This window comes from Tachypleus tridentatus, chromosome 2 (assembly GCF_004210375.1).
Source record: "Tachypleus tridentatus isolate NWPU-2018 chromosome 2, ASM421037v1, whole genome shotgun sequence".
NCBI lineage: Eukaryota > Metazoa > Arthropoda > Merostomata > Xiphosura > Limulidae > Tachypleus > Tachypleus tridentatus.
The window spans coordinates 47,076,221-47,095,988 of NC_134826.1; the positions used below are offsets into that span (position 1 = coordinate 47,076,221).

Sequence of the window (19,768 nt, forward strand, 5' to 3'; positions counted from 1 at the left end):
ACTGTTGTTACTGAAAGTTGGTTTACTGTTTTATGGCGCAAAGCAACTAGGCTATCTGCGCATTACTGAAAGAGTTTGCATGTTTTTCAGATATAGCTACACGAGAAAAGTTATTTGCGTTTAGCTACTTACGGGTATCGAAACCCAATTTATAGCATTATATACAAGTTTTCAGACTTAACACTGAGCCTCTAAAAGCGGTGGACTCAGCAGATAGCCTGATGTGGCTTTGCTATAAGAAAATATCCGTCTCTAAAAGAACGAGCAATAAATGAACTACATTGTTTTCTAGCGGAAAGTTACACAATGAGCTATCAGTGATCTGCCAGTCGTGGGGAATCAAATCCTGAATACTAGCGTTATAAAATTAAACGCACGAAATAAGTTATTGTATTTTTCATATTTGAAACTAACGAGTTCGAATTAGCAAAGATTTTTATTTTTCAAAATTTGTGCAGCTTTGCCCTTAACAACAAACAAACAGTCAAATATAAATATATCATCTAATCCAAAGATCCAAGATATCCAAGTCCTTTAAACGAGCGAGTCCGAAGTTAGCGTCTTTTTTTTTTAACATCTTATGTCAGTTGCATGAAATTGAGAGATTGTAATATATTAGATCTTACTTTAATTCATCTATAATACCCACAGTTTTATTATTATTATTATTATTCAGAATACGAGAGTATCGGACATGTTGCTTAAGTATCGTTTAGAAACGTTTCTGTCCACAAATGTTACAACATTTATTTCGAGATATAATCCCAAAGCTCGCTCCCAGTGACTCAGCGTTAAGTGTGAAGGCTTATAACGCGAATAAAAAGGTTTTAATACTCGTAGTGAGCACGGCACAGATAACCCCATGTGTATCCTTCTACATAACTATGAACAAACCAAAACACATTTTATTTTTTAAAATAAATATTGTTTAAATTTGTTCGTTTGTTTGGAACTAAGCATAAAACTACACAATGGGCTACCTGTGGTCTGCCCACCACGGGTATCGAAACCCGATTTTTAGCGGCGTGAGTCTGCAGACGTACCGCTGTGACACCGGGAGTGGCAATATGGGTTTAAGATATACACAAATAATTTGTGTTGTTTAGAGAGGTAAACTAGTTCACCACGAGATTGATACAAACTCGTGTATAAGACAATGCAAATATTAAATCGTCTATAAGATCAAATACATTAGAACATTTTTAAGGTTAATGTCTTTAAGATATCCGTATCTACTTTCTTTAAACCTGTACAAAGTTACAAAAGGACTATATGCACACAGTCTCCAGTAATTCTGACTTCATGGGTACGAAGGAATACAGTTAGACAGGTAGATAACAGTAATCACCGCCAACCTTTGGGCTAAACATGTCTGTACATTATAATCAGTTGATCATCACACTGAAACCGCTACTTAATTAAATGAACCCAGCAAAACGTTTGCTTGTTATCAAGATATTTCAGTCTTGATATGGAGTAGGTTCTCACTTCAAGTTACACCAAGGGGTGTATCTCTCAGTCTTGATATAGAGTAGGTTCTCACTTCAAGTTACACCAAGGGGAATATTTCTCAGTCTTTATATGGAGTAGGTTCTCACTTCAAGTTACACCAAGGGGAATATTTCTCAGTCTTGATATGGAGTAGGTTCTCACTTCAAGTTACACCAAGGGGAATATTTCTCAGTCTTGATATGGAGTAGGTTTTCACTTTAAGTTGCACCAGCGGGGATATCTCTCAATATTGATATGGAGTAGGTTCTCACTTTAAGTTACACCAGGGGAGAATATATCTCAGTCTTGATATGGATTAGGTTCTTACTTTAAATTACACCAGAGAAGATATCTCTCAGTCTTGAAATGGAGTAGGTTCTCACTTTAAGACACACCAGGGGAAAAGATATCTCAGTCCTGAAGTAGAGTGTGTTACCACTTTAAGTTAGACTAGGGGGGGGGAAGATATCTCAGTTTTGAAATGTGATGGGTACTCACTTTAGGTTAGAACATGAGGAAAAGACATCTCTCAGTCTTGAAATGAAATGTCTTTTTCTTTTAAGTTACAGCAAGGGCTGTAGCAATTATACAAGATATATATAATACTGTTTATGTATTCATTACTTATAGCGTCATTGGATGGAGAGAGGAGACACAGTCAAGTTGCTAAATGTTCTGAGGTCCTCATGATGAGAAAGTCTGAGAACTCTTTGTTTATTGCACTTATTTTGTTTGTTTGTGTTTGACCACAAAGTTACACAATGACCAATTTGAGCTTTGCCCAGTACTGGTATCGGATTTTAGCATAACAACCCATCAGGCTTACCACCGAACCACTGGGGTAAGGCTAATGCATTTTTGTGATTACTACAATCAGTAAGTCTCATATTAAGAACACAAAACTTTTCCATAAATTACAATTACTGTTACTTGTCAGGCCTGGCATGTTACGTAAGTTTTAGCTTCAATTATACATGGTAAAGTTTAATTTCTATGTTTGCAGTTTGTTCTGGAAATGTATATTTGTAGTTTGGAAAAATGTTTCACTATTAAAATGTTCCTGGTACGATGTTAAGGATTATTATAGACATTTGTAACCATTAAAAATGTTTTTTAATAAAATGTTTTGCTACTGCCTTCTGATTAAAGTTGGAATATTTCCGTAAAAAAAGATGAGAAACTTGATACAAAAGAAGATTGAATGTATGGTTAAAGTTATTACATGAAAACCTAGCTTAGCCAAAACATAAATGGCACTTGAAAGTTAACTACAACTTAAGTTTTTTTCCAGCAGAGCCATCTTTTAACAGTTTTAATTCTTGGACGTGTATAAAAAACTTAATAGTTGGTATCGTATTGTCAAGATTTCGAAAAATAACATGAAAATTGTAGAATAATTTATTATAACTTTTATATAAACTAAACAACTTGTAGATGTTTGTTGTTAGTATTTAAAGTAAATTATTTTGTTCCAGCAGTAAGATTATGGTCTTATAGCGCTGGAATTTCCGTTCGATCCTCGGGACAGAAACAGTGCAGATGGACAGTTGTAAAGTTTGCGTTAGAATAAAGAAAAAGATACAATAATTACTATTGTTATATTTGACTAAAATAGAGAAAAACGTTATACTACTTATTATGGTTAAACGTTACTAAAATGGAGAAAAATACACTAAAACCGTGGTTCTATTTGACTAAAATAGCGAAAATTATACGTTAATCATCATGGTTCTACATGACTAAAATAGAGAAAGAGATTACAATAATGTTCACAGTTCTATTTCAGTAAAATGGAGAAAACGATACATTAATTATCACGGTTCTATATAACTAAAATACAGAAAATGATATGTTAATTATCATGGTTCTATTTAACTAAAATAGAGAAAGAGATTACACTAATGTTCATAATTATATCTGGCTAAAATGGAGAAAAGTGTTACATTAATCATCATAACCCAATTCACTAAAATAGAAAAAAAAATTGCACTAACTATCATGGTTCTATTTGATAGAAATAGAGAAAAAGATACACTAACTATGATGGTTCTATTTGATAGAAATATAGAAAAAGATACACTAACTATCATGGTTCTATTTGATAGAAATAGAGAAAAAGATAACTAACTATCATGGTTCTATTTGATAGAAATAGAGAAAAAGATACACTAACTATCATGGTTCTATTTGATAGAAATAGAGAAAAAGATAACTAACTATCATGGTTCTATTTGATAGAAATAGAGAAAAAGATACACTAACTATCATGGTTCTATTTGATAGAAATAGAGAAAAAGATAACTAACTATCATGGTTCTATTTGATAGAAATAGAGAAAAAGATACACTAATTATCAAGATTCTAGTTGACTAAAATAGAGAAAAAAGTAAAGCTTATTAATATGGTTCTATTTAATTAAAGTAGGGAAAATGGTCACAGTAATTATCATGGTTCTATTTCACTAAGAAGCGTTTGTATGCGACTAAATATGTGCAGTGTTCAAGCGAAACTTTTAACAAAACTCACGAAAACATGTTTATAAATACTTCTTGCTAAAAAATTCAAAATAATATTCTAATAAATGTAAGTAGATGGTTGAAATGGATGTTACTTCATTATAGAAACAAAGGATGTTAAAATACAATTAATATTTTAAATTAAACTTATTTTAGTTGAAGGATGATTAATTTGCGAAACCCACTTTTCTAGCTCGCTCAAATTTTACGTTCCAGCTTTCTGTCCAAAATACACTGCCAAAACAGATATTCAGTGCCTATAACTATATTAAACTCTCTAGGGCCTGGCATGGCCTAGCGCGTTAAGGCGTGCGCTTCGTAATCTGAGGGTCGCGGGTTTGCGCCCGAGTCGCGCCAAACATGCTCGCCCTCCCAGCCGTGGGGGCGTTATAATGTAACGGTCAATCCCATTATTCGTTGGTAAAAGAGTAGCCCAAGAGTTGGCGGTGGGTGGTGATGACTAGCTGCCTTCCCTCTAGTCTTACACTGCTAAATTAAGGACGGCTAGCACAGATAGCCCTCGAGTAGCTTTGTGCGAAATTCCAAAAACCAAACCAAACCAAACCTATTAAACTCTACTTAAAAGCTAGCTTTCTGTCCAAAATACACTGCCAAAACATATATCCTGTGCCTATAACTATATTAAACTCTAACTTAAATGCTACTTAACTTACATTTCGACACGTTCCACTTTAATTCCCCAGGCATCGGTGCATTCATCAAGGACGCTCTGAAGAAAAAGAAACAGAAAGGTCATCTGTGTGACATGTTAACATTTTTCAAGAATTAACTGAAGTGAAAGAAAAGGAAAGCTTTGTTTTACTGTCGGTCTAGTGGCATGTTTCTGAAATAAAGGAACTGGAAAAGTCACATTTGTTTCTTAATGTTGTGATGTGTTTTTATATCGAGGATTCTAGAAGGAAAGAAGAGAAAAAAATGGCGTTAGTTAGTCGCTGCTGTGGTCTATTCGAATATTTTTCAAAGGCTCTCGAAGCAAAAAGAACAAAAACTTAGATTTGGTTGTGAATATTGTGGTACGTTTACATTGTTTGCTACTTAAGAGTTATTTAACGGCTATATAAACTCTGTAAAACAAATGTAAAATATTCGATTTTAAGATAAACAAACGAGAGAAATATACGTGATTTATTTCTCTTTGAAGGCCTGGTGGCAAAATATGCAAAAAAGAAGAAAAAAAGAAAACTTTCATTGCTCTACCACATTGACCATCTTGTTAAATTTAGAAAATAAAATGCAAGTGCTGCCATCTAGTGCAACTTCAGAATTAAACTTAATTTTCTGAACTTTAAGAATAGACGAGGAGTTCAAGTGTCAACTGTGATAAGTAGAGTGTAAATGTATTATTGATGATACTTATCATTGGATATTGTGAAAAAAAGGCGTGGCCTGCTTTTTGGGTAATGCCAATGGTTTTGCTTTAAATTATGGTTTGTACAGAACCTATGCAGGAAATCTTTATGGTTATTCTGGCACGATCCTAACAGTAGTTACAAGAATTACTTAGCGAATAAAAATCAGTTTCCAATTCAAAACATTTTTTTCGAAAACCAGCAAGTAAGCATTTTGTTGAAAGTTCGTCACATTTCTGTGACCAATGTTTTACTGACATGAACATTGCAGTTTAATCGCTGATCTAACCTAGTATAACTTGCTATCATTAATGATAGCGTTATCGATTTTCATAGATTGTAAGGATAAGTACTACTATATCTAGAACATTTTCACTCAACGAGAAGCTCAAACAAAACAAATGTGTCGCAGTTCTATGACTCAATCAGTTAGTTGGACCAGTTTGCATGCTGAAGATCAACTCACACACACATTTGTCCGTGGAACCTTCATGCATAAAACAGCAGTTGTTTTATGAGGCGTAATTTGAGCCGAGGACATAGGCAGGAAAGAGTAGCAGAATCTTAATATAAAATGAGTCAGGGCTAGAGAACTTGGAGTTGCAAATTGAGAACACATGTGTAATACTGTAGAAATTAAGAATGTTAAATAAGGGTAGCAACAAGTGTGAAAATACCATAACATGTGGCAGAGAAAGACATACCATGTGGTTGAGCAAACATGAAAATTCCATATTAGGAATATTGCTAAAGAAAACTGTCCACAGTTATACATACTGCTACGTAAAAAACCAGTCTGACGAGATCTTAAATTTTCATAACCTATATATAAATTTTAAATTAATTAAATGGTGAAATAAAAGAAAATATTCAACTGAATAGATTATTTTTATATCGAGATAATATTTATACGTTTACGTTTGTTCGTGAAATGATTAAAAAACAAAATGGTAAACGTTTGGTTTCCAGTCAGAATAGAAGATTAAATTCATTTTTATTTTCACAACTCTCCCAAAGTAATTTACTAATTAAATAATGAAAAAGAAAACTCCAACATAACTTTCGTTTTGACGTGACAGATTTAGTTTGAATTATATAAAATTCTACTTACAACCAACTGAATAGTGCAAGCCACGTTAGATCAGCTTTGAACACTCCATCTAACTAGGAAATGTTGACCAATAAATCATTAGAGATCATGCGTAAGAAAATGCTGCCCAATAAACCATTAGCTTTCATTAGACCAGATAGGCAAGAAAATGTTGCCCAATAAATCATCAGTTTTCATCATACCAGATAAGCAAGAAAATATTGCCCAATAAATAATTAGCTTTCATTACATCTGATAACCAAGAAAATGCTGCCCAATAACAGTTAGCTATGATTAGACCAGATAACTAAGAAAATGTTACCCAATAAATAATTAGCTTTCATTAGACCAGGTAAGCAGGAATAAAGCTGTATAAGATTTCAGATGGAAACATTTCAGTCGTATTTTACTGTTTAAATAACCTAATTCGTAATCTCTGTTCAAAATATAAAGTTACAAATATGTAACTTTTCAATTTTATCTAACAGACATGATTTTTTTTTTCTTGGAGTGCAAAATGTAAAGTATTACAACATTGCTTCACATTAGGCAACTCAAACCCTAACGTCAACCTCTCCAACCTAGCTACTTCAACGGCACAGAATTTTACTAACGAAATCTAGCTTTTGTAAATGGGGAAAAACAAACAAATGTGTTAGAACAAATTCTTGACGTTTGCAATAATGTTTGTTAATTAAAAGTAATAAGATGTTTGAACAAATTAAACTTTGGCAAAATAATTTACCAAATTTGATACTATTTCAGAGACTCAAAGATTTATATGTTACAACACACACAAAGAGTTCCAAGTTAAGATAAATGTTCGAAAACATTGAACTTTTAAAGTGATAAAAAATGAGCAAAATACATTTCAAATAATAATAATAACGAAACACCTTCAGGTGCAAATATTTCACTAATAATTTGTTAATGTTATTTGTTTTCAAATTGAATTTAAGCACCCGAGTCACTACACTCATTGGAACACAACTGCGAGGAAATGTTTGTTATATCTCAAAGCAAGTTTGTAAATGTTATTTTCACTGGTTACTACCACAAGTGTTAGAAACGTTACTTATCACACAGCACGAAGACCCTAGTTCTGATCCATTGTCTTAAACTCAGCTTTTGGTACCAGTTAATTTACTTGTATTAAACATACATAAATATGTATATACACTTACAATTATGTGTGCATAGTGTGTGAAACTGAATGAGTGAACTGAGTACCTGCATGGAGTTGGAGATATGTTCACGATCAGCGAGTATCTGATGAAGATCGTGTGTTCCCAGCATGTTACGAAGCGTGGTTTGAGCTAGCAGTCGAGTGCTGTGGTGAGCGTTTTCCACATTAGCAACGGACACAGTGGCATTGTGAACTCGGTAATAAACTACAGCATCAACCGAGACGGTCACTGAATCTTTGGTCAGCACCTGCATAATTAAATAATTGTTATTTAGTTAATAACGGGTCCACACATACATAATTAAAGAATTATTATTCCATTAACAATGGGTTTACACCTACATAACTGAACAGTTATTATTCCATTAATAACGGGTTCACACCTATATAACTGAACAGTTATTATTCCATTAATAATGGGTTCACACATACATAATTAAAGAATTATTATTCCATTAATAACGGGTTCACACTTACATACTGAACAGTTATTATTTCGTTAATAACGGGCTCACACCTACTTAATTAAGCAGTTATTGTTCCATTAATAAGGGGTTAACACCTACATGACTGAACATTTATTATTCCATTAATAACGGGTTTACACTTACATAATTGAACAATTATTATTATAACGGTCCAGCATGGCCAGGTGGTCAAGGCGCATGGTTCGTAATCCGCGGGTCGCGAGTTCGAATCCTCCTCCCACCAAACATGTTCGCCCCTTTCAGCCATGGGGACGTTATTATGTGAAGGTCAATCCTACTATTCGTTGGAAAGAGTAACCTAAGAGTTAGCTGTGGATCGTGATGATTAGCTGCCTTCCCTCTAGTCTTACACTGCTAAATTAGGGAAATATTATGCGAAATTTAAAACCAACCACCCTATAAACCTACAAAATTAAATCAATTGTTCTATTAGGAACGGATTATAGAGTATATAATTATTACTTCGTCAAGAACGTAAGAAAAACATTTTAATCATTAATGATCGAGAAATACTTATTTTGAAATAACTGTTTTCATTTTAACAAAAACAACAGATGTTATATGACATATTACAATTGTTGAAATAGTGCATTTCTCAATAATAACGTTAGTTTGTTTGTTTTTGAATTTGGTGCAAAGATACACGAGGGCTATCTGCGCTAGCCGTCCCTAATTTAGCAGTGTAAGACTAGAGGAAAGGCAGCTAGTTGTCACCAACCACCGACAACTCTTGGGCTACTCTTTTATCGACGAATAGTGGGATTGATCGTAACCTTCTAACGTCCCCACAGCCCAAAGGGTGACCGTGTTTGGTGTGACGGGGTTTCGAACCCGCGATTCTCAGATTCCGAGTCGAATGCCTTAACCACATTGTCATGCCAGGCCATGCAACTAGTTATAACCAACGAACAGTGGGACTGACCTCTATGAATAATAGTTTGTATTTAACGTATTACAAGTAATAAAGGGAACTTTTGTTGTAAAGGGTGGGAGTAGGGTGGAGGGTGGAAAATAGTGGGACAAAGAGAACTTAAGATGAAATTAATTGTACGGTTTAAAATAAAAATGTAATAATTGAATAGTGTAACCCATACATTAAAACACTAGGAAAAACACGCCCCTTTACAAAACTTACACGACAAACTGGTGTTTAAAGCTAAAAAAAACAAAAAAAACCTGCGTTAAAAATCACAGCACGTTATGCAAACAAGTTCGAATTCAATTTATCAAAGAATTTGAAAAATGTTTGCAAAATGCGTCCATAAAACGATAAGAATGTTCAAAATATTTTGTGCATGCGTAAACGTGAAAAGAATGGACGGAGATAAACTTGAAGAAATACGTTTGAATACAACACGAACGATATACGTATTCGAGTTAAAAGCCTAAACGTTGTTTAATAGTACTATAATATTTACCTGGTAGCTGTACGTGTACTAAATGTGTGAAGTTGTTAAAACCAACAATACACATGTGGGTGTCGCTATAGCAACCATCGGTGCTTACCTCCTGCGGTGGAACATCGAAGGTCAAAGTACGTAAATCTACTTTTGTGTAGTTCTCAATACAAGGCAATATGAAGAAGATGCCTGAAAGCAAAGAAAGTTAACTATGAACATGTATTACTACACACATATGTTAAAAATACCTAGTCAGCTTTCACTGGAATGTAAGTCAATTATCCTTTCGTTTCTGAGAGAGAAGTGTAAGTACTGATGAGATCTTGTCTTCTCTGAGAATCTGATGACATACTAAAAGTGACGACGGATGAAAGACGTGGAGACAACGTTTGTTAATTTACATGTTTTTTGTTTGTTTTGCTTACTGGAACTCGTCCAGTTTACAGACGGGTTTATAAACGCTTTAGAAAGTGATACAATAAAAATTATTTTGTGGTCATTGGCACGTGACTAGCCAATTGAAACACAATGTTGGCAAACACGTAAATAAAACACAAGCTGTTATTCCAGAAAACATAAGTAGTTTTATTTAAGCCAACGTTTCGAAATCACGACTTCATCCGGGCAAACAAGACACTAATTGGTTTAGACCTGAAATGAGTCAGAAAATGTTTTGTTTGTCACGATGAAGTCGTGATAACGAGACGTTGGCTTTAATGAACTACTTATGTTTTCTGGAATAATAGCTTGTGTTTGTTTATTTTTTAAGAATGAATTCAACCCTCCAGTTTTTAATACAAACTTTAAACTCAATTTGGTAACTTCAAAAAAATTAAACTTGTTTAGAGACCCCCCACACTAAATCCATCGTTTTTTTCTGGTACAATGAAAGGGAAAAATATTTAATATTAGTTACAACCAGCTACTTTTGGTAACATAATTACCATTATCAGGGTTAAAGCCTACAATGTTAGCCCAGCCTATTTTCAGACCTTAAAGATGGTATCTGTGTTACCGAAATCAGTCGAGTGTAATTAATAATAAAGGTTTTACCGTCGGTTTTCATGTCTTTGTACTCTTAACATATTAGCACAATGTGTCTGAACAAAAATTATAATTAAAGATAAGAAAAGAAGGAATATTATTTCTCTTATCACTGACTATGATATTAATAATTCATGTTACTTTCAGACTACAAAAATACTTAAGGTAATATTTGTTTTCTTAATATAATTGTTAATTACAAAACGTGTTTTCGGTTTCACACCTGTATTTTCTTCAATCATGGTAATGAACGTCATTTGGAGCGGAAATGTGAGTGGATAAAAATAACATTTATCACTTTTCTGATACAACACGTTCGACCTGTGATAACAACATTTTGCTGTTGTGTCTTCCAAGGAGCGAAAGTTTAGTTTGTCTCAACGAAATAAACAACAACAACAAACAGTCAAAAATTTACTCCGAAAAGAGAAGTATTTGAAAAAACTCAACTTTATTTGAATTGTTTATCAATCTACAAATGGGAAAAAAGGCAAAATAGGACAGTTTAGAAATAAAGCTTTTTTATGTTATTAATTTTCGAATTCCACACGGTTTTTAGCACGTTTGTTGCTGACGAAGTTTACGTAGGTTAACGGTTTTGGCCTGTTATAATAGTCTTTGTAAAGAGCTAGATAAAATAGGTAGGTGAAATCACCGATTTTCTGCGCAAAATCATAGTGGTTCCCTGTTGTGATTTGTAAAAGTAACAACGTTTTTATTGATCTCTGTGTGTGTGTGATAAGCTACTTGGGACACCGTAACGAACAAAGCCTCAAGCAAACTGGTTCATGAATAATTTATAAATACGTATTTAAACAATCAAAGTAGGTGTAAATAGGTTGTCCTAGCGCTTATGAGTCCTCATTTCAAGTTGCTTACAATTATTGCAGTCTTTAACGTCAGTAACAAAACACGCTAGAATATCACTCCTACTAACAATTTTACCTCACTTGTCATGCTGTATGTTACAACTTTGTTTGTAATTGAGCACAAAGTTACACAGTCCACACCACGAATATAGAAACTTGTTTTCTAGCTTTTCAAGTTGGAAGACATACTGATGTGCCTCTAGGGGGCTACGTGCTACCAAAGAAATACAGTAAACGTCATTTACCGTCTTCCCTATTTTCTGATAGTCGTGCCATCTAGTGGTCAATATATACGTAAAAACGGCTCGTTTGGGTTGAGAAAATATTTTACATAGAGGAGCGAACAACGTTTCGACCTTCTCCGGTCATCGTCAGGTTGACCAAGAAAGAAAGAGGTAACTGACCGGAAGCTGACCGCATATTTGATAGGGGTTGTGTAACTGAGTGTCGGAATGCAGAGGGCGGTGTTATAAAGGTGTTCCTATATTAAAAATAATATAATAAATAATATAAAATTATATATTTAAACATCTAACACCGATGTTTGGTGATTTCTCCAAGCCCGTTCCCTCGGCTGTGGTTTCGCTAGATAGTAGATAGGGACAGTGGGAATCTCGTTAATCCATTCATGCGCGTCACTAATTAGATGAGGAGACATTTGGCGACCTTAAGAGAGTCATAGTTACTCCCGCCGTACATTTCTATGTACGTGTTGTTGCAGAGGAACAACAGGTAATGATGTTATAGTTTAATGTTTGCCATATTTTTTAACAGAATACGTTTAACACCTCACGTATTAATTAAAATATTCAGGTTTATCCAGTAACTGACATTAGTAATAATTATAGTATCAAATATGACAATCTTTATATTTAAATATTTTCTCAACCCAAACGAGCCGTTTTCGCTTATATATTTCTCTACAAGTGGGTTTTTTCTGCATCACTGATTATTATAACATAACGCATACAAACGTGTTCTTTGACCCTAAAGTCACAAAATGCTCATCTAATTCAGCTAATCAATAAGTATTAGAAGAAAAAACCAACAACAACAAATTACCCAAAAGTAGGGGTAATCTAATTCTGCTATTTCATGACCATCAGAAGAAAAAAACCAACAACAACAAATTACCCAAAAGTAGAGGGCTTCTAATTCTGTTAATCCACTATAATTATACATAGTTACCGTTATCTATGTTTTGAATGGTGCAATATATAATGCATTAAAAACTGTTCATTCTAGATTTACGAATAGTTCTAAAGTACAACTGTCGGATCGAAACTGTTTATATGGTTATAATTTCTGGATTACTGAGTGTCATCTTTACAGAAATCGATGCTTTGTTTTTTTCGTTATATCTACTTAATATTATTGTTGGTTTTAAATACTAGTGTGAGAAAATTCTTTTGTTTTTAACATTTGATGTATGATGTACCTGTTGCACATTGTTTATTCTCATGTAAGATTATTTTACTCTATTTCATTCACACTATGTACAAACAATGCATTCATATTGTTATAGTATACGACAATTGAAACAAATATATTTATGTTGTTATGAATTTCACTATTAATCAATTAATTGTTTCATGATTTTGTTATAGTTTAATGGTTGCTATATTTTTAACATAATACGTCTAACACCTCACGTATTAATTAAAATATTCAGGTTTATCCAGTAACTGACATTAGTAATAATTATAGTATCGAATATGACAATCTTTATATTTAAATAGAAGAGCTAAGGACTAGTGAAAATAACACTGTAGGACTATATATATATGTTATGATAAACATATAATACACTTACCTGGCCCTTTTGAGCCACCATGTAGTAAACGTCCCAAGCGAAATATAACTGCGCGTTCATACTCTTGCACCACCTATTGGAGGTTAAAAACACTATTTAAAAAAAGTACACGCACACGACTCCAGCACTATATAATGTGTCTATTTTAGATTATTATTTTGATATTTAAGGATTCACTTTCGTCTAAAAATATTTTGAGGAAAATAATACCCCATTTATCAAATCTACGTTAATTACCATATAAAATTAGGAAAGGAATATAATAAATCTGGAATATGAGACACAAGTAATTTGAGACATAACAGACTCGGAACTCAGAGTGCACCCCGCCAATGAAAAAGACATATTCATGTCAGGTGATTTTAAACAACTTGTTTTTTGTTGTATCTTTATTATCTTAATATTTTTTATACATTTTCTTGTATTAAACCACCTTTTTTTTCTCTTCATACTGACAGGCTTACTAATGATGTGTGTTAAACAGTGAAGGCTGAAAAGTCAAGCAGGTCATTTTGAAAATGTAAAAATTCATTTTGATCTATGTACTATTTCCCATTTCATAATCTTATGGCTCGGTATGACCAGGTGGGTTAAGGCGTTCGACTTGTAATCTGAGGGTCGCAGGTTCGAATCCCCCTTGCACCAAACATGCTCGTCCTTTCAGCCGTAGAGGCGTTATAATGTTACGGTCAATCCCACTATGCGTTGGTAAAAGAGTAGCCCAAGAGTTGGCGGTGGGTGGTGATGACTAACTGTCTTCCCTCTAGTCTTACACTGCTAAATTAGGGACGGCTAGCACATATAGCCCTCGAGTAGCTTTGCGCGAAATCCATAAACAAACAAACATTATCACATTCAAACATTTCTCCGGATATTATTCTTTTTGGTTCTTTAGTCTTGCACAGTAACCAAATTTTATTTGTGGTAGTTTTGGTTTGAGTTGTTTGGAATTTCGCGCAAAGAGACACGAGTGGCGATGGCCAGCTGCCTTTCCTCTATTTTTATACTGCCAAATTAAAGACAGCTAGCACAGATAACCTTGGAGTATCTTTGTGCGAAATTCAAAAACGAACAAACAAACCATTGGAGACAAGAGGAACGACTGTTACTGGTGCTTTCATAACCTGAATCACAACGATTCTTGTCGTGTAGGAAAACAAACTGTTTCCCTTCTGGTTTACTTAGGCTTAACTTCAGTTTTCATACCAGTCAATATTTATTAAAGTATATGGTTTACTTAGGCTTAACTTCAGTTTTCATACCAGTCAATATTTATTAAAGTATATGGTTTACTTAGGCTTAACTTCAGTTTTCATACCAGTCAATATTTATTAAAGTATATGGTTTACTTAGGCTTAACTTCAGTTTTCATACCAGTCAATATTTATTAAAGTATATGGTTTACTTAGACTTAACTTCAGTTTTCATATCAGTGAATATTTATTAAAGTATATGGTTTACTTAGACTTAACTTCAGTTTTCATATCAGTGAATATTTATTAAAGTCTAGAGATCTGTAAATTGTTACTCTTACAACCACATATACAATTAATTTTCTACTGTAGCATTTCTTCTACCCCCACACGTTAGTTACAGAAGTTTCTGTCGAAGCAACGTGGGAAAAGAGCACGTGCTTCACGAACCGGAAATATTCACAAATAAAACATTCCGTCGATGAAGTCGTATTGAACTGCGTTATACAATAGACTTGAACACAACAGCCAGCTAATTCAAAACGGTGTAAAAAACAACACGAACATAAAAGCACAAGAACAGTAACTAAAAACGATCAAGCCATAGTAATTAAGTGACACAACACAAAAGTAACTATTAATGTCGCTGAAGAAAGACCGTAATATTTTTTTTATAAAGTTGTCGATTTTTTTTATGCAATATTCCGTAAATGCACGTAAATGAACCACAGTGAATCGCTGGCTTGTTTATTTTAGAGTAAAGCCACACCGTGTCCACCCCGGTGAATCTAATCTTGGACTTTTAGCTCCAGAGACTTACCTCTGCCCCACAGGTGGAGTGGAGTAAAAATATTATGATTATGTAAATAAATTCCAAAGTAATTTAAGAAAAAAAACGATTTTTAATTAACAAGAAACTTTAAGTTTTGTGTTTATAAAAAGCGAGGTTTTTTTTAGGGGTTATAGGTAGTCGGCAAAAGATATCTTTAAACGTATCTATTTATTTATTTGTTTTGGTTTTATAGCATAGTGAGTTTTTTCCTACTTAAATAGGAACTGCAAAGTTTCCAAAAAATATTTTCTTCGCTTTCTCACATTTCATTAGATACTGCAGAAATTATACATAACTAATCTTTTTACTATACTTTTCACAATGAATTACTTCAATGTTGTTCTATCTAAAAGCCCCCTCCCACAGTGACACAGCGGCATGTCTACAGACTCACACTGCTAAAATCCGGGTTTCGATACCCGTGGTGGGCAGAGCATAAATAGCCCATTGTACAGCTTTGTACTTAATTCCAAATAATCAATCACCCGCTTGCTGTTACTCTTTGTTCCAGTTCAGATACAAAACAGCCGACAGATAGAACGAGAATATTTAACATTAGAAGTCCAAGATGGTTTGGTCCAGCATGGCCAGATGGCTAAAGTACTCGACTCGTAATCTGAGGGTCGCGGGTTCGAATCGCCGTCACATTAAACATGCTCGCCTTTTCAGCCGTGGGAGCGTTATAATGTGTCGGTTAATCCCATTATTCGTTGGTAAAAGAGTAGCCCAAAAGTTGGCGGTGGGTGATGATGACTAGCTGCCTTCCGTCTAGGCTTACACTGCTAAATTAGGGACGGCTAGCACAGATAGCCCTCGTGTAGCTTTGCGCGAAATTTGAAACAAACCAAGACGGTTTTACTCTTACTTCTTACCTTGATACATATGAAGAGAGATAAAGGCAGGGTCGCCAAGAACAAGACGAAGGACAGTGCAGTGAGAATCCAACCACAAAAACCCAAACCCGTAGATTCACCTGTTTCAGCTGCAAAATAAAATATATCTCAAAAGGTGATTCCAAAAAAAAACCAAAACGGATAAGTGTTTTGTCAGTTTCTCCCTCTTAGATAATTCTGCGCTGAGCTACACTTCAATGTAAGTAATTTAAAACACTGCATATCATAACTTCTACATGGTGTGCCAAAATTATTCAACAAATGAGTAATTCGATATTTTAAAAATGAATATGCAGTTCAGGCACCGCCAATGGAAACACTTAGAACATCTATTACTGTGTTTTACACATTGTTGCGACTTAATAATAACATTAACTGTTAATTCCTAGCTTCTAAGATTTACTGTATTATTGTATTCTGCATATTGTTATTACTTAATAATAAAACTTCTTATTAATTCCTAACTTTTAACTTTCGCTGTAGTATTTACTGTATATTATTTACTGTATTCTATAGGTTTTTGCTACTTAATTATGTTAATTCCTAGCCCAAGACGCTCACTATTATTAATAAACTCCCTTCAGTAGACGATTGCTGTAGTGTATATATTTTTGTTTATTGAAAAAAGGTCGTTGAATTGTAATCTGAGAAATAGTTATATGAATGACACAATATAAAACGAATTAACAAAACCAAAATCCTGAGAAGAGTGTGTGTGTTTTGCTATTGTTATATTCAGCAGAATATAAGAGACGCTCTCTATTTCGTAAGAGCTCTGATAAGTACTTGTAATTTATTATCTTAAGGGAAATATAGACTTCAGAATAATTAGTTATTAAAACTAAGATTTTACTTTAGTAAAGACATAAAGAACATTACGTCCAAATAACTAGATCTGGCTGTGTGGACTAAAATGCTAATTATCACACTCAAGGTACGTGAACCAATTGTAATCATAACATTAAAGTAAACGAAACTCTAGAGCGTGTAACCTCTTAGCCATAAATTATATATTTATATTGTAACTGAGATAAGAAAAAAAAAATGTTAAGAAAACAATGAATAAGTAATTAACACTTCTAATGAAAAACAAATTGATTTTCTTAACATTGTTACTATTTACGTAAATTTTCACAACACTATAAAAACCTGTATAGTACACACACACACACATAGCAAACCTTCATTAGTTATAAGCACGTGATGAAACGTTGCTCGTGAAATTTATTCCTCTTTTAAACTTTCGTGCTTTTTAAGTTTGTGAAAAAAGAACAAGGTAAAACATAATAGTTTATTAAAGCAACACATGTTTAAAAGTTAAACAGAACGATCATTTCTGTTGATTATTTTCAATATATGATCACATAGAAGGACTTACATAATCAAACTAAACATCTTAGTTGAGTACATTAGTTTAACAAGTAAAGGGACACATTTAGTTAATAAAAACGATAACGCAAGTTGTTGCTTACATAACGAAAACAACAAAAACTTTAGTACTAAATTTTAGCTCCTTGGCTGGAGGTAAGCATTTAGTAAATCAATGTAGTAATTATAATAATAATAACGACACAAGTCGTTGTTACTTAAACAAGAATAACAAAGTTTGTCTCAGCACAACGAAGATCACTACAATAGAATAAGCTTTGTTAAATTACTAATTACTAACTGACTCTTACCTTTACCGTACATTGCTGTCAACTTCCAAGTGCGGGTCGCTGTGCCACTTCACAGAAATAACGAATTCTTCACGGTGAACTACTAAAATTCCACTCTATGCAACGCTGAGGTCCCCTATCGATACTTAATGTGGTTGTTCTTGTTGAATAGCAGTATTAGTTCAACGCTATTTCACAAACATTATGGCAAAGTACGTAGTCTATAACGTTTAATGTATTGATTAGACAGTCCCTGACATGTGCAATATCACGTGGTTACTGTTTCTCCAGAGCCAAAAGTATATTCGGTTGGTAAATACGTTTGATATGTATAGAGGGACGTGATCAGAATTATTTACGGCTATTTCATGACAATTAAAAACGTTTTAGCTTTTATAGGAAGCAATCATCTATGCTTAGTAAGTTTAGTTACACCTAGAGGGCCAACATTAAAATGTCACTGTATACTCGTAATTAAAAATAATTGTAATACTTTATAGCACAATATGCAGAATATATTGTTGAATAAGTCAGACTTTAATGTCATGATAAGAAAAATCAAGGTATTCGTTACAACAGAAAATTACCTATTATACAGCATAAATGTTTGTTTTTGAATTTCGCGCAAAGCGACACGAAATCTATCCGTGCTAGCCGTCTCAAATGTAGCAGTGTAAGACTAGAGGGAAGGCAGCTAGACATCACCACCGATCGCCAACTCTTGGGCTACTTTTTTATCAACGAATAATGGGATTGACTGTCACATTATAACGCCCCCACGGCTGAAAGGGCGAGCATGTTTGGTGTGACGGGGATTCAAGCCCGCGACCCTTGGATTACGAGTCGAGTGCCTTAACCACCTGGCCATGCCGAGCCTTATATAGCATAAGATAGGAATTAGATAGAAGTAGTTTAATGCATCACACGTTTCAAACACCAAGGGTAAAAATATAATTTTATTTGTTTGTAGTTAAGCACAAAGCTAAACAATAGGTTATTTGTGATGTGTCCGTCGTGGGTATCAAAACCCGGTTTCTAGCATTATAAGTCCGCAGACTTACTGTTGTGCCACACCTGGAAGATGGGGAAAATATAAGACAGTGTCTGAGATTCTTTATTCATAACTGATTTAGACAGTTTTAATATGCGACATTTAGGTCTGACCTGTGATGTAACCAGAAAATCATGATTTGATAAGAAGTTCTCAGTGAGTGGTACAATGGTTGTTGGAGATTTTGGTATACAATTGGACCAGAGTACTCGACTTGAAGTGTTATCTCAGCTACGAGTCTGTAGTTTTCCCTTTCTTTCTTTCTTTATGTTAATTGGACTTTTTCCCATTGTAATGTTCTGATTTCACTCTCTTTAATACTATAAACCTCAAAGGAGTTCAAACATTGTTGTTATTTCAGGTGTGCCAAGTTTCTACAGTTGTCAAGCGTTAAGAATTTACTAAATTTAGATTTGGTAAGCACATGGCCACGTCATAAGATCACAAGAATCTCACATTTAGGCTCGGCTGTCAATAGATTGCACCCTGAGATTTCTTATTCACCTAGAAACTGAAGCTAGCCTCCACACAGAGCCTCACTGGTTTATATAATGTTTCTCCTACCTATATTACCACTCAAGTTTTTTCACAGATAAACCCTCCTATAGGAAGGATTAACCTTGTCTTCTTGCTTAATATATGATGACAATTTTCCTTCTGTACAGATAATGTATGGTCAGATCTTGGCCTGCACGCTATACATCTTGACTCGTCGCTGAACCATTTTATTTTCAACTAGTGACATTCTAGTCTAACATTGGTCATTTTTATTCATCCTAGCTAAACTTTTTCATCCTCAGTTAATTTTGAAGAAAATATCTATCATTATAATTTTACTCTTTAAGTATGATTTTGCGACCTCCTTCTGGTGAAT

The 19,768-nt window shown here is 34.0% G+C and overlaps 1 protein-coding gene across 5 annotated transcripts in view; it reads right to left on the bottom strand.

The window, feature by feature from the left end:
* LOC143242933 (band 7 protein AGAP004871-like) overlaps positions 1-19,768 on the bottom strand; it is an 87,160-nt gene that overhangs the window by 7,736 nt on the left and 59,656 nt on the right. For 3 of the 5 annotated variants that reach the window (XM_076486561.1, XM_076486553.1, XM_076486549.1), the window contains 5 exons: positions 16,165-16,274; positions 13,268-13,340; positions 9,648-9,730; positions 7,698-7,901; positions 4,682-4,737 (listed from right to left, as the gene is read on the bottom strand). In XM_076486561.1, the coding sequence (XP_076342676.1) occupies positions 4,682-4,737; positions 7,698-7,901; positions 9,648-9,730; positions 13,268-13,340; positions 16,165-16,274 (526 nt within the window). Of the gene's footprint in view, positions 1-4,681; positions 4,738-7,697; positions 7,902-9,647; positions 9,731-13,267; positions 13,341-16,164; positions 16,275-17,864; positions 18,444-19,768 lie in introns of those variants that run through there. The other 2 variants (XM_076486569.1, XM_076486570.1) reach the window with 2 other exon arrangements.